This window comes from Strix uralensis, chromosome 7, assembly GCF_047716275.1.
Source record: "Strix uralensis isolate ZFMK-TIS-50842 chromosome 7, bStrUra1, whole genome shotgun sequence".
NCBI classification, from domain to species: domain Eukaryota; kingdom Metazoa; phylum Chordata; class Aves; order Strigiformes; family Strigidae; genus Strix; species Strix uralensis.
Genome location: NC_133978.1, coordinates 34855662 through 34879286, shown reverse-complemented (window position 1 = coordinate 34879286; position 23625 = coordinate 34855662). Strand labels below are relative to the sequence as shown.

The 23625-nt window shown below is 37.9% G+C and overlaps 1 protein-coding gene across 10 annotated transcripts; it reads right to left on the bottom strand.

Moving 5' to 3' along the window:
- Positions 1–31: 31 nt before the first annotated feature.
- Positions 32–21165, bottom strand: ENO4 (enolase 4). 10 transcript variants are annotated; one of them, XM_074875379.1, is made up of 15 exons: positions 20969–21043; positions 19990–20079; positions 18369–18497; positions 16953–17143; positions 15513–15655; positions 13306–13475; positions 12946–13077; positions 11423–11488; positions 10655–10717; positions 8433–8600; positions 6498–6623; positions 4013–4208; positions 2970–3037; positions 2296–2413; positions 32–249 (listed from the first exon to the last, which is right to left on the bottom strand). In XM_074875379.1, exons 4-15 carry the CDS (start codon positions 17123–17125, stop codon positions 77–79), a joined length of 1596 nt encoding a protein of 531 aa, XP_074731480.1. In that variant the 5' UTR covers positions 17126–17143; positions 18369–18497; positions 19990–20079; positions 20969–21043; the 3' UTR covers positions 32–76. The 10 variants fall into 10 exon arrangements, with proteins under 10 accessions (XP_074731480.1, XP_074731471.1, XP_074731479.1 ...); XM_074875370.1 differs by lacking the exon at positions 19990–20079 and having other exon boundaries at positions 20969–21165; XM_074875378.1 differs by having other exon boundaries at positions 18369–20079.
- Between the last annotated feature and the right edge of the window lie 2460 nt (positions 21166–23625).

Below are 23625 nucleotides of genomic sequence, written 5' to 3'. Positions count from 1 at the left end.
TAAGGCGCTTGAAAGTAAATGGATTAAGGAATAGTTATCATAGAATTTTATTTTTTTAAAGAAATGTACCCAAAAGTTAATTTGGATGACCTAGGTCAGCGTGCTGAGCAGGCAGGCTGTGAACCTGCAGGGCTGGCTGAGAGAGCTGTGGAGGCAGTGAATCCTGCTTTGGGGGAGGAAGTACATCAGAAAGTTGTTTTTCTGGCTGTGATTCTTCAGCAAAAGCAATAAATTCAAGATTTGCTTCACCTGAAATAGAAGAGAAAAAAGAAGCTCATGTTTGTTGTAATCCGGTTTCTTGCAATGTTCTCTGGTGCACTCAATTTTTTTTTTTAAATGCCACGTGATGCTTACGAGGGTCTCTAAACACCTTTCAAAGCCTGGTCCTTAGAAACAAAGGAGTGACAGTCCTGTACTTTGATGGCAGGATTAGGGTTGGTGTGCAGCAGCCTGAGCTGGGGTGTTTATTGCATTCCCTTCTCTGCTAATCATCTCACCTTGCCACCCCTTTTTTGAACACCCACCTTCCTCTGTGCTGGTGCTCCCGCAGCAGTTCCCCCCAGCCAGCTGTGCCACTTCACCCAGCCCTTAACAACTGGATGTAAGCCCAGATGTCGCTCCTGTAACTAACACTTCACCTCTCTTCTCGCTGCTGTTTTCCCCCACCGTCACACTCCTTCCTCCCTGACCTCACCGCCCAACTCCTTTTTTTTGCTGCACGCCCAGTGCCCACCCCGTCCCTGAATCTATCTCGGCTCTATAGGATACTTTTCGGTGAAGGGGTGGCTGGCGTGTGAATGGGCTCGCGTGGGGTTCGCACGCGCCGTCCAGATGATTCCCATGGCTGAAACAGCATCGGCCTCGGGGCTGCGCGGAGGCCAGGCCTCCTGCGCCAGCCAGCAGAGCCGAGGGGCCGCGGAGCTCCCGGGCCCAGCTGCATGCCCCTTCGGTCACGCCGAGGGACTCCCGACGGGATGGTGTCACCTCCCCTCTACGAGACACTGTCAGAGGCCTCCTGGGCTCGGCCCTCCGGGGTCTGCCGCAGCTCGCGGCCCCGCCAAATGAGGAGCTTGGGATGCAGCTCAGACATGCTGTCTCAATATTTCCCTGCTGTTGATTGAGTTATTGGATTTTATTTCTGCCAAACGATTAACAGCTTCGGGAATTGTTGCTGTTTCATTTTACGAGATACAGGTTTAAATATTTGTCAAACTCGAGCTCTTTTGTTTAGACGGTACCATTTGAATAGGGAATATATTAATACTGCTGAGGCAGTTAAAATTCATAGTTCTATAATTACCTGTATTGTTTTTGAACATTGTGTGAAACTACTTTCTTAACAAAAATTATTTCTATGTTTTTATTTTTTATAATGATTATATATGATTGAGGGGGAGATTTTGAAAATTCAGAATATTTTCAACAGAATTTTTGTTAAAATAAAAACTTTGCTCTATAGTGTGCATGTCAAGTGCTGCTACCCTATGTATAGAACATTGAAAATGATTAGAAACAAGAGGGTAAAATGACTTAGTTCTCCTTCATGCTTCTTTTTCTTAGACATAATAAATTCTTGCAAACCCTTTCCTTCCTTTCTTCCTCCCCTTGTCTCCCTGCCTCCCCTTCAGCCTGTATGCCTCTATTCTGTCTTGATTGATACCTGAGCGTGTGAGAAGTGGCTCTAATGAACTGTTAAGCATTTAACAATGTAGCATATAGTGTAAAAAAAAAAAAAAGATGCAGATTCTGAAATGCAGGCAGATGCATACAAGTGGCTAAGGCTGAATGTGCATCGGTCAACTTCGGTTTTTCTGGGGTTTTAATGCTTACCCATGCAATTGTAGCTTTCCAAACACATTTTGCTGGAAATGTTAACACACAAAGGAGGGTTGTGAAATGAAGTTTTGTTAGCAATATATGTTTAGGGGCTCTAGGGAGGTGGGGTATTTGGCCTAAAATTCCGTTTTGGCAGCTTTTCGGTGTGTTATATGCGTGGGTTTTGTTTTGTTCCTTTTGCACTGTGGGCTTCAAGACTCCAACCAATTAATTCTGGAAAAAAGCTTAATGTAGGCTACTCCTCAAGAAGGGGTCTATTTTAACATTCAGTAAACAGATAATCCATTAGGACAACAATATACATTGTGGCAAGTGCTATCCTAGGTTTTTTTTGTCAGCGCTTATTTATAGTCTTTTGATTTCGCTTCCCTCCTGTGGTGCAGTTTCAATCATTCTCCCTCCAATCTTTGTTCTCGTATTCATTGCAAGCTGAAAACAAAGTAAGAAAGAAGCTCATACGTAGCGTTCTATTCTTGGCCAGTTCTTCCTCTATAGCAAGAAGGCGGTTGTATTTGGTCACCCTTTCTCCGCGGGAAAGACCTCCCAACTTGATAAACCTGGCACCCAGTCCAACTGCCTTAAACGAGAAAGTGCGTATTTTAAAACTACACAGTTTGGGAAGTGAAGTCATTCTTCATTATTAAACATGGTATCCTGCTTCTAATTTAACACTCTCCTCTTTCTACAGATAAAAACCCTCCTCTAAGTAGAAATAAAATCTCTTAATGAAAGATTTGTCGGATGCAAACAATAATTTTCACTAGCGTATGAAATGAAATTTTATTTGCAAATGTAGCTTTAATACAAAAAGACTAAATATATTAGTGTTAAGAATTTTTGCCTAAAATATTATTACTACTCAGAAATGTTTTAAGTAACGCATTTTTTTATAAACTAATGCAACCAAATAGATCATAGACGCTTTAGAATATACTCCCAGCTCTGGCAAATTTCCTGTGTGTTCTCTTTAAACTCAAAGATTAACTCTCAGTGGGGAAAAAAAGCAACTCTAGAAAAAGCCCATTTTGTAAAACGTTTCGTTCTCAAGCAGAAACAGGCTTTCTCCTTAAAAATAGTTCATGTTAAAAGCAGTGTTTTGGCAATTCTGCAATTGAACAGTTTTCAATACTTACCAGATCCACAAGGCTATCATCAGAAGATTCTCCATCTGGACTTCCTAATATGGTAATATGTCTTTGACCTATATATAACAGGAGTGTAAAACCTTCATTAGTGTATATTTTATATATTCGACACAGAAATTGTTTGGACTTTTCATTCTTTTTTACCCTTGGGCTATCTAAGCTTAAATACAAACAGGAGTAAAACCAGTGAGACCCATCTCACAAAAATGTAAGCTATATTAGTTAGCTACGTTAACATTATGTTTTATTTTCAGCATGCATAAGGGAATATCTAACATCCTATCCTAATTTCTGTCTCTTGCTGATCTCTCTGGTAATGTATTCTACAGGCTAGGAGGCTGGTCTATTTATTTCAAATGTGCTCCTTACTATAGTAATGATTTTTCTTCGCTATAAAAAAGAGTTTACCATCCTGACTGAATGAAATCTTTAAGTTGCTATTTACCCACTTTGATATAGCGATTCTGAGCTTTTTGAAGGAATAAGGAAGGAACTTAGATATATTAAATTTGACCATCTATTCCTTGGGTATAAAAATGAATAAAGAAAAATGGATACAAAGAGAAAACTTACATATGAAACTGCACAAGTTCTTAGTACTGTTACCACAAAGGCTCAATCATATGTAGTCAATAATCTACGTAAACTGCAATTTTAAACATTTTGGACTTGTTTGGATTTCTTAATTATTAATACTAGTATTAGTCAAAATTCAGATTACTCAATTACATCTTTTTTGAGTTTGTTTAATTCTCATATCTAACTGTACGACACTTAGCTGCAGTGTCAAAGGGCACCCACATTCAAAACCTCCACAGTGTATTAATTTACTAGAGTTGAAGTCCTGAATGCCATTTTAAGCTCCTGAACAGAGATTTGTGAATCAAAACATGAATTTAGTTCCTTCTGACAAGCGCTTTCTAAATTACAAGTGGCAATAATTAAATGAAAAATGTAATATTTACAGGTGTAGCAACACTATTTATGGACTTGTAGGGTTTGAAAGTCAGCCTTTCCCCCCCTCTACTCACCGTCCAGAAGTCCAGTAAGTTCTATGAGGTCTGATACCTTGGTTTCATTAATATATTTTAGGACAACACCACTGCACATCGGTACATTTATGTTTTGGTCAGTTTTAAGTTTGGAAATATATGTGGCAGCATCTTCAGCAATCAGGTAACATTTGGAACCAAGAGCACAACATATGTTACTCCATTGTTGTCTGTCCTGCATAAACAATCAAGTAAACAACTGGAGTTCAAAAACCTGAACTGAATAAAACCCTAATCGAGGAGATAAAAAAAAAATATTTTGGATTTTATCCTAAAGATACTGTTCATATTAACATACTATATTTTATACTGTATTTTAAATCTGTCTACCTAAGAAAAACATACCACTGGAATTTTGCTTGGATTTTAAGATTTTGCTAGAAAACATAAACTCTAATCTGGAGTTAATCAAAGCTAGTTGCATACAAGTATAGTTTAAAGTATTTCAAATTAAATCAACTGCAGGAGTTTGCTATTTTGATTTCCCTCCTGACATTTATTTAATTTTAATGGAATATAAAATAATTTTCTATTTTATTCAGAGGACTCATTCTCGTGTTAATATTTTAAGTGTCATAATATTTGTTTGAATATAAAATAATGAAACAGGAGGCAGTCATAGACTCAATGACACCTATCAAGACAGGATGATCAGAGCTGTAAGACTGACCCATAGGGAACAGCAGAATACAACGCTCTTTCCAGCAAAGCTCCAGTTTTAGGGTCTTTGTTTCTTGATTTTACTGCACTGTCCATATGGTACTGAGATTGAAGGATAAATAAAGGACAAGGATACGTAAACAATTTGAAAGAAGAAATTTATGAATTAATTTGCTTTCTTTGTGTCCAGAGAATGCAAGGTTCTCACATTAAAAACATTACTTTTCTAGTTAATAATTCTGCCAGTAATAATTCTTGGTCTCTGGATCAGACAGACTTTTGTACTTATAGCTGCAATTTGTATAAGGGTCCACTGCTATAAGGATTTCAAGCCCACATGTAAGTGAAAATGAAGTTTTTGACACCTGAACAAATCTTTAAACTTAAGCACTAATGTGGTCTGCTGTCTGTCAATGAATTGGTACCCGGGCTAATCCTCAAGGACCTAATTATCTGTGGCAAAGATGTGGCATGGGTAAACTTTGTAGCTTTGCGTGGGGGGGGGGAGGAGGAGAGGCATTTCCCTAAACAGTATTCTATTTCAAACTGTACTTCACTATCCGTTGTAATTCTCCTGCAGATTTTCACATTGCAAATACGATTCTTCGTAAGAATTCTCAAGGAAGTTTGCAGCTGTGGCAGAAGTGGGGAATAATCTGATGTTCTGGAACATGGGTAATTCAGAGAGTCGGACTGAAGCAGTGCAGGGAGGCAAGGCTGACTAGAGTGAGGTAACAGTAAACACGGATATTTAGAAAATGAACTTTTAACGTTCCAGTTAAGAATAAAATCAGATGGATTTTGCAGTTCATCTGTTTTAGAATTATTGATTCAGGCACTTGGCAGATTCACAAAGACAACATCACTTTGCTTCCCCCTTCAATCACAGTCTTCATGTTTTGTTCATGAAAACAAATCCCATATATTTATTTTAAAGAAGATAAAGTGTGCAATTTGACAGCAAGAGCAAATTTTTATTAAGTTGTACAACTGCAGAATCTAGGTCTACAATTGTAGGTTCTGCTACAATTAAGTTTTTATAATTTTTGTAATACATAGAAACTTAATCTTACACATATAAATGCTAATATTTAAGGTTAAGCAATCTGTTTCTTTAATCCATCTAGAACTTGATAACATGCTTAATAGTATTCTATTTTATTGTTGTAACATATAGGCCACACTCAATTAACTCTTCTAACTTTGATCACGGTGGTAAATACATGGTATCTTACTACCACTTTAAAAATTCTGCTGAGCAATGCTGCCAGTGACAGGTTTGTTCTGGCTTTGAGTATAAATCTCAATCATAAGAATAGCAGCAATAATTTTTTTTTGAGTGATTCTAAGGAATATATAGCTATGTCCAAATTTTAGCTTCTCCCATATAATAGAATAGAATTGAATTTATATATCACTTGAATTTTATAATTGGATTTTATAATTTGAGCTGGTTACATAGGAAGAAAAATGTAATAAAAAGGACAGTAGTTTAGCAAGTAGAATCAGAAAAAAAAGCGTTTTCCTGTAACTCCTTAAAATATTTGTACTGACCATATTCTCTTCATGCCAGGATTATTTCTGTCAGGAATTATGTCAAACATACAGAAAAATTTAGAGTTATTGTTAATTACAGATATACAAATGAATTATTAAATACCTTTTTATAGTGATATTTTTGTGCTTAAAGATTCTGAAAACAGAAGTTTCATACTTTATATGTTTTGTAAAAATGTGAAAATTTCAGTAATATGCCACTTAACATTATTATCCATTTTTCAAGGACTGCACTGTGGTATCTTACCTCTTTTCTTAAGGGATCTATTAAGGCAATAATAAAAGGAAATTTATTAATCAGTTCCACATACATGTCAACCATTTCATCAGGACTTTTGAATGTTCCAGTGAGTATTTCATATTTTCCTTTAAGCTAGAAAGGAAAGTAAAAAGCATAAAAGGTAAGGAAGGTAATACTTGAAACCCCAGAGTACTAACATAAGCATACAGATCCTGTGACACGGATATCTCTATGAAGGTGGTGGATTGTGTGCTCTCCAATAAGCACACATTCACTTGTCTACTTTACTCTGTGTCTAAGTGGTCAGCACATTGTTACAGAAAACTCTGCCTAAAGTAACAGTGGGTTCCAGTGGGCTCATGCCAGTCTCTGAAAGATGCCACTTCCAAAACAAGGGAGATCTATTTCAGCATTTTCTAGTCAACAATGACAGTTTTACACTACTTTTATGATAAAGTTAGCAATGTCTCACATTTTTATTGAATCTTGCATGAAAAATCTCACGTTTTACTTCCAAAAAAAGTTAATTTTTTGTCCTCATTTCAGGAAGAAAATATTGCTAGGGGAAAGGAGTGCACCCTCAGTGCTCAAAACCAAGATACTGCTTTTCCTTGCCTCTTTCCCCTTTCAAAAAAAAAGACTAGTTTAAAACATCGTTATGGGAAGCACAAACCAGAGTGTATGAGGATTATTAAGGGCACACTGTCAAACTGAGCTAGAATATTTGCTGCTTTAGTGACTTTAACAATTCAATAACAGAAAGTTAAAGAATTACTGATAATGTATTGGTTAAGATTTTACTTATTCTGGTACAGGATACAGATACCAGATTGTCAGGAAAGCAACTGCTTTCACAAAAGATAATAGTAATGGAAGGTTTGTCACTATAGTACACCCAAATACACAAAATCTCATGAGATATTAAATATAATTGGAAGTTTCTTTTTCTGCTTAGAGAGAAACCTGATTGATCTTGGAACAAGATCAAGAACTTGAAGACTTCAGCTGGAGATAAATAAATGTTGTCAAATAAAAATATGGAAAAATAAGAATTAAAAAATAAATGTTGATACACAAGGAGATGAATGTTAGTGGGTATAGAAACATACCATAGTAAAAATACACAGAAAGGTCAAGGTAGTTTGAAAAAACAACAGATGGAGTGTAATATAATGGACAAGTAAGCATCTAGTGGTGTGAAGGAATTATAGAAGCATACATGTGTAAAGAATTTCTTGTTCTTCATCCTTGAAAGCAAGGTGGATAGAAAATAATTATTTCATTTATACCTTGTGGTGAAATAAAAAAACAAAACAGGATTTGCTACTTAATACTTTGCATCTTAGGCAATTTTGAATTAATGTGAAATAAAGCTGGTCTGTTAAATAGAGCATGTAGTAGGTGTCTGCCCATTAAGAGTTTGTTATAATTGACACAGACTGATCTGAAAAATTATATTAAATAAATAAACTGAGAAAAGGAACAAACCTGGCTGATGCAGGCAGGCTTATAGCATTTGAATGATTAAAGTTAAATCATGAAAGTAACAGAGATTCCTGTAGGCAGGACACACGCTGTAATGGGGGTCTGCCGTGGTCCAGCGAGCCTTATCATGGGGAAGGTGCAGCACCAGCGTGCTGGTACCGCTGGGGAGGAGGAATATGTGCGTTCGCCCTGCTCCCGCTGCACCAAGCTACCAGAAGGTTGTCTGCATCTCTCGTGCCCTTGCACTCACAATCCAATAACATATCTGCTACACTTGTAGGACTGATTCAACCATGATTTATAAATGCAGAGGCAAATCTTTTGGTTTGCTTGATTGCTACCTTAAAAAATGGGGTTAGAAGCTTCTAGGTGAGTTAGCAACGTAATAATAAATAATGTTAACAAATAGCTACATTCCTTTTAAAAACCAACAAATAGATATTGAAAATAACTTACATAATCCATTAATTCATGAGCAGCACAATTTATTGCTACGTACATGTCTGTTCCTAGCTCCAGACCTATATTGTTGCAAACTGTTTGCATTAGGAGTAGCGGTTGTTCTAGATTATCGCACCCTGTTATTAGGCAACCTAAGTGTGATATTCTTTTTAAGGCTCGTGGCTGAAAGTAAAACAAAAATAATAACTTTATTTACACACATGCATATATATTATATATACATATTTTCTCTGCTGTTTCAGTATGCATTCAGTCATCAAAATATACATCTGCGCTCAGAAATCGCATTGACAACTTTAAGGATAATTCTCTATAAATGAGGGGTAATCAAGTGCTAATAAGTAGAGAGCACACAGTCCTTGGAAATATTTCTAGTCTTGTGGTTCTTGCTCTTATATGGCCAGTACTGGTTTACAGAAAGATTTTAAAGGAACTCAACAACCACTGAGCTGTCATGGATGCTATGTAAAAGTTTCCAGTACTGTGGACCATCCCTTTGCCACAAAAACATATTCTCCAATTTTAAACAGCTTTTACTCCTTTATCCTCAACTACAACTTTGATATTGCCTCTGTGGAGTGTTCAAGAACCACTAGACTCTTCCAAGACTTCTAGAAGAAACAAATTTCATGGAGGGGAAATACCTCTAGCACAGCTGCATGGAGTCATCTGCCTCAGGAACACTGTTCCTGGACATGAGCCACAAGCAGAGCTGTATTGAGCAAATATTTCACATGGTCTTCTGTTGTCAAGTTTTTTGTAGGTTTTTCAATGACTGATTTTTAACTTTAAAGTCTGTGAATTTTGGCTTACAAAGAATGACACTAACTTACCCAGAAAGCAGCAGGATATAATCCTGGGTTAGACTGGAGAAGTCAATTGGAAGGCATTGGTTTTGACAAGAGTTTGAGAACTAACTACAGTGGACAGAACAGAGGCCTAGCTACAGAGGATATATGAATGTTTCTTCACATAAAAAATTAGGGAGAAAATGCAGGTCAAATTGTTACGAGATTATTTTGTAGCAATCTGCAAGGAGAGAAAATCTATTTGACTTGTTGGTTTTGGAGCACTAAGCTGCAGCAACAGACAGCATGAAATGTTGCAGTCTTCCTGCATTTAATGTGAGATAGAGGTTAAGTCTGCATTTTCATGTGATTTTTCAAGGCACCCATATGTTGTGCCTTGTTACATTCTACTAAAAGCACTGTTTATAAAAACATTTTTTTCTGTCTAATCTTTACTTCTATAACCTAAACAAGTTCTTCTTCACTGCCTACTTTGTAATTTTTCCTTTTTTGTTTTCCCCCCAAAAAGTTCAAACTAACATGGTGCTTTCATCAGTCTCACTACCATCTCCTTTAGTTTTCTGCTATTGAAATAAAGAGAAATTTTTCAGAGAATCTAATGCACTGTTTCCTTGTGCATATCTTAAGGAATTATTTCAATTTGTGGCTGCAGTACATATTGTGATAAGAATATGGAACTTACCCACCAGAAGAACATTGGCCAGTTGCTTAATGATGATGAATTTTGTGTTGTTTAAGCAACAAAAAAATAGAAAAACTTTTATTTATCCTCTCTTTTATGTATTCCTCAAGAGCAAAAATTCTCACCTGGTAACATTTTAATCATCTCAGAATGGAAAGCAAAACCAGCATGGCATTTCCATTCCACTATCGGGAAAACTCATCTATAAACTACAGGTTTTGAAGTGATAAAAAAAGATCACTTGAGTCATAATGTCCTGTGCACTATTGTGAGTGCTGCCCTTTACCCAGCAGTTCATATCTGCCATTATCTACAACCTCAAACAAGAACTGGGAACTTAATGCAGTGTGATTAGGAGGGGAGTTAGGAAACAGCACATCATGCAAGTCTTCCAGGTAGTTTCATGGCTTACATGATCAAAGCGGCATGTTCTCTGCTGGTGCTACAGGCCTGCAAAATGCTCATTTAGATAATTTACCAGGATTTCTGTATGTGAAAAATGACCAGATTCCAAAAGAATTTTCCCTTTGTCATTGTCCCACAGGAAGCGAAGGTGTAGTCAGAGGAATCCAAAATATTATGTAAAATATGAGCATTTGGAATATTTAAAAGTCTTGCTTTGACCTTTCCAAAATGGTAATGTAGATTAATGTTTCATTTAAGAACATGGTTCCCTGCTGATGTTAATACCTTGCTGAAGGCTTAAAATGAAAATCTTTTCTTACCGGAGCTTTCTTCCCTGTATTACGTGCTCTGCCTTTCTTACTGTCTGCTACTTGAGAACTGGGCTGTTGGGAGTGAAAAAAGAAATCAATTCCATGGAAAAGTCCAAAAATGATAGAGAAACTTCAGAATTAAGAAAAAAAATATGCTGACTGAATTTTGGTCTAAAGAGGTTGCAAATATTTAAGTTAGGAAATGGTTTCTATTGGTCTTGAACACTATCAGCAACTATCCAGTTTTATTTTGTGGTGGTAACTAATTTCAAATGTTTATTTCAATGCAGGCATCACCCCAAACATCATTTGTTTTCCAAAAGATTCTTACCTAGGCTATCAAAAATACAAGGGATCTCAAAAATGAGAATCTAGGCTCTGTACTTGGAGAAACCCAACAATCTTGCTTTGCAAAAAGCATATGCACAATACTGAGACAGATATACTACAGTAATAGTACCTTGAATAATATGTGTTGCCTGTGTGTGAGACTTAGCAAGACCAGAACCACCTATTGTATATTCACTGGTACCATTCACTCCCAGTATACTTCTTCAGGTAAACAGTCTTGCTATGCTTAGAACAATGTTTTATTCTATCGTCATTAATTTAATATCACCATATGGCCAATGTTTTATTCATCTGTCAGAGAAACACATCTTCTATTCTGTGCCATAAGACTAAGCCTGGCAATAGGCTAAATGTTACACGTTTATGCTTAAAAAGACAATAGTAGTATAAAGAACATCACATTATTATTATGCATTTTTATTGTACCGCTTCGCCTGGAGGCTGCAACAGTCTCATCATTTCTTTCTGAATATCCAGAACTCTTTCTATGCCCTGAAATTAAATGACAGTAATCTTCAAAAGAAAGATAAATGATTTCATTTTAGCAGCTTAAATCAGGACAGAACACTTATTCTAAACCCAGATCTTAATATAAAGAATTTAAAAAAAACCTCTTATAGACTTCCTTAACACAATTCCCCCACCTACGAAATGCAGTCAGGTGTCCAATGATAAGGGTTAGTAGCAGTGGAATGAACAGGAATATTTGATTATGCTGCTGAATGGGATGGCAAGAAAAGTGGTCTCTTCTTCCCCAAAAGGAACCCTTCCCAAATTTAACAGGTAAGCAACTTGTCTGCCTAATATCTGAGAAGCAGGAAGATGATAATCACTGTTCACAACTGTGTCTCTATCTATGTCTTCCTAACTGGAAACTGACAAAATTCAATGTATTTCCCTTTAGAACATTTCCAGGAAGCAGGGAAAAATCACTGTCTTCATTTTAAACACGGGAATGGAGGAACACTCCAATTAACTGAATCCATTGCTTTTAACGCAAGACTCTTTTTCCTTTTCAGCTGAGTTAGTAGAAGTTTAATGCTAACTTTGTAAATGACATTTCAGATTTTCTTAAACTGTGCCAGTAAAGGAATACTGAAGGGGGCAGAAGTCAGTCACAGCTGACAACACACCAACACAGGAGGAATGGCTACATTTTGTGCACTGCAGCAAACAGCTTGCTACTCTCCCATGAGCACTAGGAGGCATTATGTCTCTGAAAGGTACGGAATTAGCAACCTTACTAAAAGCTCTCGGTGACAATTCTAAAAAGTTAAAGGAAAAGGAAAAAGAAAGAGAATCGAGCTCAGCTATTTGTTCAGGTCACCAGCATACAAAGTAGGAATCACAGCCCTAATGTAGGCATCTTGTGCAGATACATTCTTTAATGCATCACATTGGCTAAACAAAAAGAGAGGGTTGATCCAGTCTGTCTCATCCATCCTTCTTGCCCCTTGAATGGATTTTGTTCTGCTTTGTATTCCCTTCTATCTTCACAATTTCATTTTTAAAGCAATTTATTCCCAAAGATTTTATGTTTTCCTGTGAATTTGTTACAAGTTTTGCTGTTTTGTGTGCTGTCTTTCAACTGATACTATTTATAATCTAATGTAAAATCACATTCTAAACAAAGCTAAAATCTTTTATTGTTACACAATTCCCCTACATCTTCTTCCATACACTGATTTCTTCCTCTATACAAACACATACTTTTAAAGCTTGAAATCTTCATGTATCTTCTTTAAAGTCTTCATCTATTTACTTCTTTTAATGTTCCTTGTGTTAGAATTCTGCACTAACATTTGTTAAGACTATGGCCTTGCAAGCAAACAAAAAATGAAAAATACAGTTTGTAAGGACTATATTGAAAAGATCTATATACTTATGTACATATATAGTTTATATGAAGTCTATAGAATACATTTATAAAAATGAAAATGAAACAGTACCTGTTTGAGTGATAGCTGAACTGGTGGTATAAGCATAACTTCTTTCACTAATCTCAGTTTTGCAGGTGAAATTTTTTCACAGTTCAACAGAGTAACCATTGGGAGTGGGAGAGTCATTTCTTTAAGTGAATCCTGCAATTGGGAGTACCATGTGAAAATAAAAATGTTAAAAATCAGAATAATTTCTTACATATTTTAATTATGGCACAGGGTTCAAAGACTGCTATAGGCAATGGCCTTAAGGGTGTACTCTATGAGGTATATTTAATACCACTGTCACAAAGGACTACTGGCTTCAGAATTCAAGAATAATTGTGATAACTGGGATAAAATAAACAAAATTACAGAAGTCACATGTACCTGATCACATTTCAGCAGTGCAATATGTAAATACAACGGGATATGGCTAACGGCAGCCCCAGCCTTAGCTACAGCAAGTGACGTGCCCCCAATGGCTACGCTGCCCCGAAGCACTGACTCAGCAGGTTCTGCAGGTGGGATCGGTCTCTCTGCAACTGCCACCTTCTTTCCTACAAGACAGAGAGTAGTAGCTAAATATTTTCTTGGTTGAAAACATGTGCTTATGTATCACAGTTATACAAGTAAATATGATATTGTCATTTCAGTATGTACTCAATGTATTACAAAAGCATCAGTTATTTTTTTAAAAAGTTAATCTTGTCAGTTGCTTTATATGACATGACCTTACAAGTAATCAATGCATCTGTCCTCACTCTGGTGTCAGACATATTTCAAATCTATTTATCTATGTTTATATCCAGTAATGTGACATCATTTTTCAGGTTCCTTTCATAAGCATGATCTCAGTATTCTTTATCATCCTCCTTATATGCTCAGCCATTGCATAAACAACTTGGAAGATTACATTCCAACCTGATTGGGAGTACACATACTTGATTTCTTCTAATAATGACTGTGAAAAAAAATTAGGCCTATTGCAGTTGGATTTTCCATTGAGAAAACAGATCTTTTAAATATACCACATACATAGTCTTGTAAATTTTCAAAAGAACTTATTTCTCTTTCAGATACAGTAACTTTTGTCAAAATGCTTGAAACCCAGCAGTTCCCACTAGCTTATTTATTGCCTACAGTGTTTACACGAACATGCACAGTAGGCACCCATATGAAACCGAAAGAAGCCATCTGATTCTCAAGAATCATATGCATTGGGCACTTTTTTGTAAATCTGACCAAACTACTTTGGTTCCTAATAGGAGTGCCGTACAAGTTTTGATTTCAATAAAATATAAATACTACAGGATACAACTGATATTTTATGATAAAATGTTCTTAATGGCACCTTAATTGGATATGCACATTAGATTATACATCATTTGCATACTGTCCACGGATTCTTTACCCCTTACACTGAGGATAAAGAGCTACACACATAGACACTAGTAATCAAGTACTGAGCAACTCTGACAAACTGCAGAGATCCTTTACACTACGCTACCTTCCAACCTGCATGAATTACAACATAGATGCTACCTCTGAAAGCACCTGCTACTGGAAGTCACTATCTCTTAGTAGTCTTCTGTAACAAGTAGCTTTATAATCATTGGCTCCTAATCGTCAGGTATTGATTCTAACAATAATATTACAGCCAATGTCACAATCAAGTATAAAGAAAATACAATTAGTGAAAACAAGTAATATATGTAACAGCAAAAGCTTGACTAAAAGTATAATATACAACATGATGATATCTGGATGAAGCTGACAACGGCAGATGTTACATTTCAGGTCAAAGGTGAATTTACTGGGCACACATCTAACATACTAATTGGGAGGTTTTACTAATAGCATATGACAGTTGAAACTAAACTGGTAAGAAATAATAATTTGCCAAGATTTTCTGCCCTTACCATAAATTATAACAAACCTTTTTTTTTCTGAGGGTAACGCATCTATGGAGGTAGCATATAGGGTTTTTTCCTTTGTGGGTTTTTTTTTTTGGCCATGTATACTTACCCTATTTCTCTACTCTCACACCATTTTTTCCTGTAGTAGGATGGTTTGCTTACTTTTTACTCTGTACTGCCTATCATTCCCATCTCATCCCCTTACTTCTTTCTCTTTTGCTTTTCACCTTATTTCCTCCTTTTATTAGCAAGAAACTTCCTCTCTCCTTCCATTCTTTTCAACTTCTATCTCAATTCTATTTCCATTTTCTTGTGCAGTTCTGTGATTCCCTTTTCTTAACATTTTCATTTTTATTCTTCACTGCATCCTCCTCCATTCTTATTCCTCACTCTGAAGAGTAATAACCTCCTGTCTAAGCCAAATGTAGAACAAAGGCAGAAACTCTGTTCAACCAATGCATGTGAATGATGAGAAAACTCTGTATTTTCCCCTCTCTCATTTCTGCAGTAGAAACTGCTGTGATCAGAAAGATGATTTAGGAGAGTAACCAAACTCTTTGAATGTGAGACATTGTGTCATGTGTTCTGAAGTATTCAGTGTCCACAGAATACTTCAGAAAGTATTTTAGCACCTTTATCAATACCTGTATTGCAGAAAATATTAAAATAAAGTAAAACCTGGTTTTGCTGATTTTTTTTTCCCAGGTAGTGATGTTGCTGATGGAGTGCATGAAGTAAGGGCAAGAGTGGCTTCTTCTTCTTCTTCTTCTTCTTGGTTTTGAACTTCTTTTTTTTCTTCTACCTTTTTCGTAAAGTATTCACTGAGGGAAGAGGCATAAAGATTACTGGCTCAAAATATTGTTAGACATGTGACAAGCAGACATAGGATTCAGGCTAAAGAACATGCTAAGAGGTAGATTAAGGGCATCTGAGCTTCTGCCATATACTCACTGTGTGAAGCTGGAGAAGTCAATGAATGACATTGGTTTTTTGGTAGTCATCTGCATCGTTGATTAAACAAAAAGAACCATGAGCAAGTATTATAAACGTTAACACATGGTCTTCAAACCACACTGGTTTGAAAGCTAGCTCTGAGCAGACAATCCTGGTGTGAAGGATGTATTCACTTTGCACGGGTAGTTACAGATCCTGTCATAACTTCATGACATACAACAGCTTGGCCTAGGTTGCTAATCTGATAGGTCAGCTGTACTCTGGTTATCTCAGTGGCTGCAAGCTCAGAAGTGGCTGAATTTCAATTACATGCGCAAAATGGGAACTGCATACATGGGTCACAGCCACCCAATGCAGGCAAACTGAGTATGTAAGATATATAAAGTAAACAATTCATTAAAATCTTATTTACACTCACTTCAGTTGGAAGAATTTCTTTCCAATTGAGTTTTTATTCCCTTCATCAAGGTTTCCCCAAAGCTAATCCACGCGGAAGGCAATTAGGTCTGTCTGCTACAGTCTGTGCAGAGTGTGGCAGGGAATGGAAAAATATGGGCATTCTGTTTTACTTTGGGATACTCCCAGGAACAAATATTTCTATGAAAAAATGAACATGGATGTTTACTAAAGAAACTGTTTCCAAAGAAACTATCTGCCCCAAGCAAGAAGCCTTTTGGAGTAGCTTGCTCAGAAAGAAGACTCCACCAGAACCTGAAAACTGTATGTATATACGTTTTCTGTGGATTAGCTCAGTGCAGAAGACACACGCACAGGCCTTTCGTACCACTTTTGTTCTGCAGTGCAATGAACAGTAGAAGTGAAGTTGCAGACTGAAAAAACATCCCCACTGAATTAAACTGGTACTGAATGAGTTTCTTGAATGGAGCCTTTGACTTATGGAGGTGTTCAGGCATTTTTTTCCTCAGAGACCCTTATTTTTGTATCCCATGTATGAAATTTTGTAAAAACCAGCGTGATTTCGTATCATAATTATGAAAAACGTAGGAAATAATATAGTGCAATGTATCTGAGATTGACATCACATCCTAAAAATATATAAAAAATAATAGTAGAAAACGCTGACAATTGCATGTTTTTCATTGAGAATATAAATTAATGGTGTATATTTCAAATGCAATAATTTGCATAATATGCAAGACCTACCCAAGAATCTTATCAACTTTACACTGGTCAGTAGGTTTCAAGCCTCTTAACATCATGTTCAGTGATTCGTTGACCCATTCCACAGCAGTGTTAACGGAGTCATTTCTTTCTTTCTCATCAGCTTCAGTTGTTTCAGGTAAAGCATTTTCAGGTATTTGAGAATGAGAAGACATTACAGTGGAACAAATCCTCTGCAAAAAAGTAAAAAAGCTTAAAAAACTATTTCATTTCTAACTTGGAAATGTCATTTGAAAGACTAAGAAGTATAAGTCTTTACCAACTCTACAAGCACCTATCTCCACATCTGCTGTTTGCTCTACTTCTCTTTTTTCATCCAACACCTTCTTCCTAGTCTCTTATACTTTGGTAATTACAGATCTTATTCAAGTTTCTTGATCTAAATTATAAATACTTAGGCAAAAACCTTCTGACAGATCTGCTTTACACATATATTTTGTTATCAGAATAGAATGGAGTTATTTTAAAGATCTTACAGGCATTAGGACATTTTTTATTGCAGCTGTTGGTAGCCTGTTGTACCATGATTCATCAGCATTCATGCTTAACACCATCCCTCAGGATGAGTTACACTTTGTCTTATGTAGGTAATTTACAACTTATCTTTCTGTACTGCTGAAGAATAAACAATACTTAAGAAAATTCACTTAACGAAGACATCATTTACAAATATCACAGTTGCCTGCATTAATAGTATTACTGTGAATACTATTTATGTACTGTGAATATCTATGAAGGTATATTTAATTCAAGAATGAAGTGAACCATAGTTTAACTGAGGGGAAGTAGAAATAATTACGCCACAATAGCTACATTTGCAAAAGATAGTATCTTGAATATTTCAGGTAGGGGAAGAGATAGCAATGTACCATGAATTTTGGATGAAGGTGCTAGATGGATTTGTTTGACTTAATTATCACCCACATCAGCCTCTTAGCTCAGTGTAAAAAACTGCCTTCACCTATACTGTGTTTTTCACCTACACTATATTTTTCTGAAATACTGTCATACAAATATAAATATAAGGATCTGAAAATAAAAAAAAAAAAGAAAAATGTAAAAGGAAAATCAACTTACAGGGCTAGATATGGGGTATAAGGAAAAGCTACATGATCATTAAGACAACTAAAAATTTAATATACAAAGATGCACTGTCACATCCCACTCATAAAGATGAGTATTGTCTAATACATGGAAAATAAAAGTTTTTATAGTTGCTGCCACTGTCTAACATTACAGTTTTTTTCTAAGTTACAACACTCAACTGTTGAGTCACAGGGACCCATATCCTTTCATTAAAGATGGAAAATAAAATGTTCCTTAAGATGTGAGCAGAATAGTACCTCTCCCTGATATTGTCTTGTTAAAATAAACAAAACAGGAAGAAGCAGCTCATACCTTCTCATAGTTTTTAACTGTACAGTATATTTCCACTTCTAATGTTGGCTGACCAACTCCATCAAGAACTTTTCTTCCAACTAATTTGCATATTACTGGAGCTTTTGAAAATTTAGAAAAGTAGTTAGCCTTAAATGAAAGAGAAAGAACTTAATTAAAAGTTGACCTCTATGCAAAGAGGTTTTTGTTCCATTAAATATATTTCAATCAAATCCACTATTGAGCAAATCCATTTATATGTTCCAGTATTCAACATACTTGTTACACTGCACATTTACTTCTGTATTATCTGCTTAAGAATGAGATTCCAGGGAACAGATCCAACTCATATCTAAGCATGGAAGTCCAAAGCCATATCCAGGTTAGATTAATATGTGTTTTATTTGGCAAAGTTAGTCATGAGTATCAAAATCTCCTTAACCTTCCTAGATAATAGGCATTTGTCCAAAGCTTACTTGGCTTTACACTGAGTAACAAAAATAGTCATCGTGCTACTCATGCTACTCATGAAACTCATTTCTATTAGAATTTATATAGCCTCCACATGCCCTGTGGTAGTGAGCTGCTATAAAAGAATGATTTTTTCTGTGGACAAGATCTTGAAAAAATACATGCCTCTTCTCTCTCATAAGAGAATACTGGACAAGAGAAACTCTTAGAAATCCATAGAGAACTCAACTAGATCCTAATGTTGTATTAAAATTCCTGTAGCGTGCTTTCAGTTATCTATTAACAAGTAGTTATTAAGCTTTAAAATAATATTGTAATTTTTTTTCCCTAACAAAAATACTAGAAGTGACTTTAACCAAAATCCTCCTGCTCAGAAAAAGTTCTCATGTGAAATGCTATGCATAACATTTTGTATGTGCTGCTGACAGGGAAAAACAAAAACTATTTTCAGAATATACTTCTTGCTTATAGAAAGTACTTAATGTTCCAGATATCTAATACTGTTTCAAGGTTGCTTCATCAAATACATATGTACAGCAGCTCATATGTCTCAACACTCAACCAATGCAGTATTAAAGATCTTTATAGAAGATTTAATCTGGCAGGAAGAGAAGCTTGTCAGCAAGCTCCTCGATAGCAATGATGATCACTCCTTTTGTAGAGTCCTCTCTTACAGAACATACTTGGTGTAAGGTTATTTATCATGATGACCAAACACTCCTGATTAGAAGTGGTTTTTTGGTTAGACAGAACAGAGCTAACAAGGCTGGCACAATTTTAAGGAGTTGTGGGTATGCTGCATATACTAATAGGACACAAGACAACTGATGTAGCTAGGGATCACCACTCCACAGGAAATCTGGGATTTTAGGTGAGCAAGCTTTGAGCCGTGTGAGAAAGGTGAAAACCCAGACTTCTGGCAGGCAGAGTTCTCTTACTTCTTCCAACATCGTCTTTAATGGGCCTGTTGAACTGTCATCACCCAACTATGAGAAGAGCCTTCGGGGCTCTGTTCATTTTTAATAAACATTGTTGTTGCTTTAAAAAAAAAGGATTAAGTTGCTACCTGAGGTTTACTACATACTTCCTTCCTAGTTTCATTCTTTAGTCTGGTATCAGAGACGGTCATCAAACCATGACTTGCCAAATGGGAAAACTAGGAAACACTTACAGCTACACAGAGGAGGAACACGCCAAACACCAAGCAAAGCAAGAACAGGGATTAGCAGTTCTAGTTGCTTCCACTGGTGACGGCAAAACACTTGGAGATGGAAAAGGGTGTAAGATGTAAAGAAATGTTTCATTTCCACAGCCACTTTCATGTGAAAGAACATACTCGAAATCACTTTTTTCAAGAGCTGCTCACTATTGTAGTGTTGGCTATTCCAGTATCACCACTAATAGAGGTTTCATTAAGACTGTCTACAATATTTTGCCACCTGGGAACAGATAAAATTGGTCTGATTCTCGACACTTCTACTGAGGCCCATTTGCTTTCCAGGAACAGCTGCAGTGTGAATAGCACCCAGTCTCTTGCTGTCACTGGCCCGAGACATCACCATGCTGAGAAGCAGTTTTATTAGGGACGTCCATCTGTGCCCTCCTAGGGCAACATAATTTGGTTTAGAGACAAGCAACCAACACAGGCTGGCTGATGTGGAAATGTATTTGGCCCAGCGTCAAAGTCCCACTGGTGACAAACACAAAACCATCACGGACCTTGCCCGAGTCAGCAGGAAATTACTGAAGCTTAATTGTAGTCACAGAGACGTCGAGCTCCTTGTATGAACCTGTTGGTTTATCAAACCCTTGGGGCGGGCTGGCAGCAGCCCCCTCGCCTGAGGGCAAGTAGAGAGAGCGGCCCCACTGGCCCGTAAGGCCCAGTCCTGCGGGCACCCGCAGGTGCCCCGGGCAGCGCCATACGGCCGCCTCCTCCTCCACGCCGCTCCTCGCCCCTGAAGCGGGGCCAGGAAGGCCCCTGCTCGCCGGGGAAAGCCCCCTCCGGCCCCGCTCACCCCGCCGGGGGGCGCAGCGGCCCTTCAGCCCGGCGCAGCCCACCCGAGGTTGGGGGCGGAGAGGGGGAGAGTGTGTGTCTCCCTCAGGAGGAGCCGGGGCGGGCGCCTGCGCGCTGCTTCCCCTCCCCGCGCTACCAGCTCCCCGTAGAGATCCGCGGGGCGCTGGGGGAAGAGGGCGTTGAGCGCTTCCTCCATTCGCTGCGGCACTCGGTGGTCTTGGTAGTACTGCGCCGCCTCCCGCCGCAGCTCCTGGAGCCTCCGCTGCTGCTGTTGCTGCCGCCGCCGCCCGCCGGGCTCCATGGCGGGGCCGCGGCGGCCGCAGGCCCGGCTGGCTGCTAGGCGACGGCTGCCCGCGCTCTCGCGAGAGTCGCGCGCCCCGGCGGGAGCCGTGGGCGGGAGCGATGGCCGTCGCCTCAGGGTGCTGCCGTCGCCTCAGGGTGCTGCTGTCCCCTCAGGGGGCCGCCGTCCGCTCAGGGTGCTGCCGGCCCGGCCCGCGGGGCCCTCGGTGAACGGCGCCGCTAATGAACGCCCTGCCCCTGCTGCGTTGCTGGGCCGGGCGTGGTTGGAGAGCCGGGGGGTGGTTTGGTTTGGTTTGGTTTGGTTTTCTTAATAATGTGCGGTGTTGGCGCTTCCCTCAGAGGCTGGTTATGGTCTTCCAAGTCAGAATGCCTCGAGCAGGTACTCTTTAGTTATAAAAGTCTCTGAACAACAAAATTGTGTAAGATTATCGTCCTGAAAGAGAGACAGATTATGGTTTGTGAAATGTCTAGTGAGGATAACGCTGTAAAATGCCCCAGTAACTCTACTTCTGTGTTTAAAAGCCCTTTACTTTCAATGAAAAGAAACGTTTCACAACCTAAATGATCGTTTTTAGTCTGCAATTTCCTAGAAAAACTTTCACTTTGTTACACTGTTCATTGGTAATTTTGTTGAAGTAACTGAAAATGGAGATACTTAAAAAGCTGTTAGCTGCACACTTCCTCAGCTGTAAAATCAATATGTGTAGACCTTTGCTCATTGTGTGTTCACTTCTCTAGGTTGGGTGATAATGAAGAAAAATCCCTACTGAATCATTTTCTTTTCCTTTCACATCCTTCAGAAATAGTATGGTACCTCTCCAGAGAGTTAAACCCTCTTTTTTTAAGCTGTTTCCTCGGAAGAAGTTTCTAAACTGACAGTACCCGTTCCTTGAGGAGAGCAGGCAGAGAAGACCTCGTTAGATTTTCCTCATTCAGCATATGTTTGCGTGGTGGGCGGCTGCTCCTTTGGGTGTGTTACTGCTCGGAGGGGCTTGTGCGGTTGGTGAGCCCAGGTGGCAGCAGCGGAGTAGTCCCAGATCTGTGTTGCATGCATGTGCTTGGCCCAGAAAACTCTGGTATGATTAAATATTCCTGGAAGAACAGACTTCTGGAGGTAGTGGTGCTGGTGTGGTGCTCTGAGAGCATCGCCATAACTGAGATAATACAACCTAATGCAAGAGCTGTACCTTCTGATACATTTCAAGTGCCTCTAGATCAGTTTCCCAGCTTCTGCCTTTTCAAGGGCTTTAAATAAAATGCGTTGTGGAGAAACAGCTTCATGTATTGCTCTATGGGTATTGATCAACTGCCTGGGAAAAGAAACTTGTCAAATTTCCCTTTAGGAAAGTAATGAGCTGAACCAGAGTGATACGAATAACCTTGTGCTTTTTTTTTTTTTTTTTTTTTTTTGTTAATAAACTGAAATACTAGTAAAGATTCTCCTCAAGTATTTATCATTTTTGGTTCCTGATCAAGTGAACGTTACATGAATTATCTGTATGGCCCTGTAATTTCCATTAACAGTAATAGTAATTGTAAGCATGTAGAAAGAGGATGGCTTATCCTATGATCCTGCCTATTATGAAGTAGTTAACTGATTAAGGTTAGGATACTGCAAGCCACTTCATACCATCGGTGAACTCTCTGCAACCCCATTATCTTCATTAGGCTCGTGTGGGTATAATTAATTGGTGTTTAGTTAACAGTCGTGTTGAATGAAAAGAATTTAGTTCTATTTCTCTTATTTTTATTGGCCCCATGGTGCTAACAGGCTAAAGTGTAATTAAAAACTCTCGAATCAAAGTATATGTAGCAAGCCCCAAGGAACAAATCCAGTGAGGAAAAGCCTGTGATTGGTATGACTTTGTCCTTTGGGAAATAACCAGGTACAAATGACACCCTACAATAGTTCTTTTTTGTTTTTAAACAATGAAGATATTTCATTTATATCAACACGTGCATTTAAAATGTACAAAACTGTCCGTATAAGCTTTCAGTCATCACTTTCCTAGACGTGTCCAGTAACACCGTATTTTGTTGTCTTCTCAACGGATTTTCTCCCAAAATCTTTTAGATTGCATAGTATTTTGGGTGGATAGAGAAATGAGTCTTGTGTTTCTTTTGAGAGCAGCTGTACATAATTTTTTTGTCTTACTATATCTCTCATGCCAGGAAATAAATTATGATCAGCTGTTCCTCATTTATCATATTGTATTGTGTGCATTCCTTTTTTCACAAGATGCTTTGTATGTCACTTGAGTATTTATATGTGGTGCTAATCTGGGGCACTCTAAAACCAAGTATAATACGCCATGCTTAAGTGTCACATAAAGGATTTGCTTTTTGCTGTTCTAAAATGTTGCTTTAAAGATATAAACTTGCCCCTTAAATCAATTAAGACCATGGTCTCACTGCCATCTGTGTTCTTGTAGGATTTCACAGAAGAGTAACGTGTGCTCATTCCCCTGACAGGGTCTTCTTTGAAGTCAAGTC

Excerpts from the sequence above, each read along its gene's own strand:
- ENO4 (XM_074875370.1), bottom strand. The coding sequence starts at position 21,133 with ATGGAGCCCGGCGGGCGGCGGCGGCAGCAACAGCAGCAGCGGAGGCTC. Across the intron at positions 13,078-13,305 it reads CACTGCTGAAATGTGATCAG|GATTCACTTAAAGAAATGAC; the intron begins GTACATGTGACT and ends TCCCAATTGCAG. Across the intron at positions 11,489-12,945 it reads TTCAGCTATCACTCAAACAG|GGCATAGAAAGAGTTCTGGA; the intron begins GTACTGTTTCAT and ends ATTTAATTTCAG.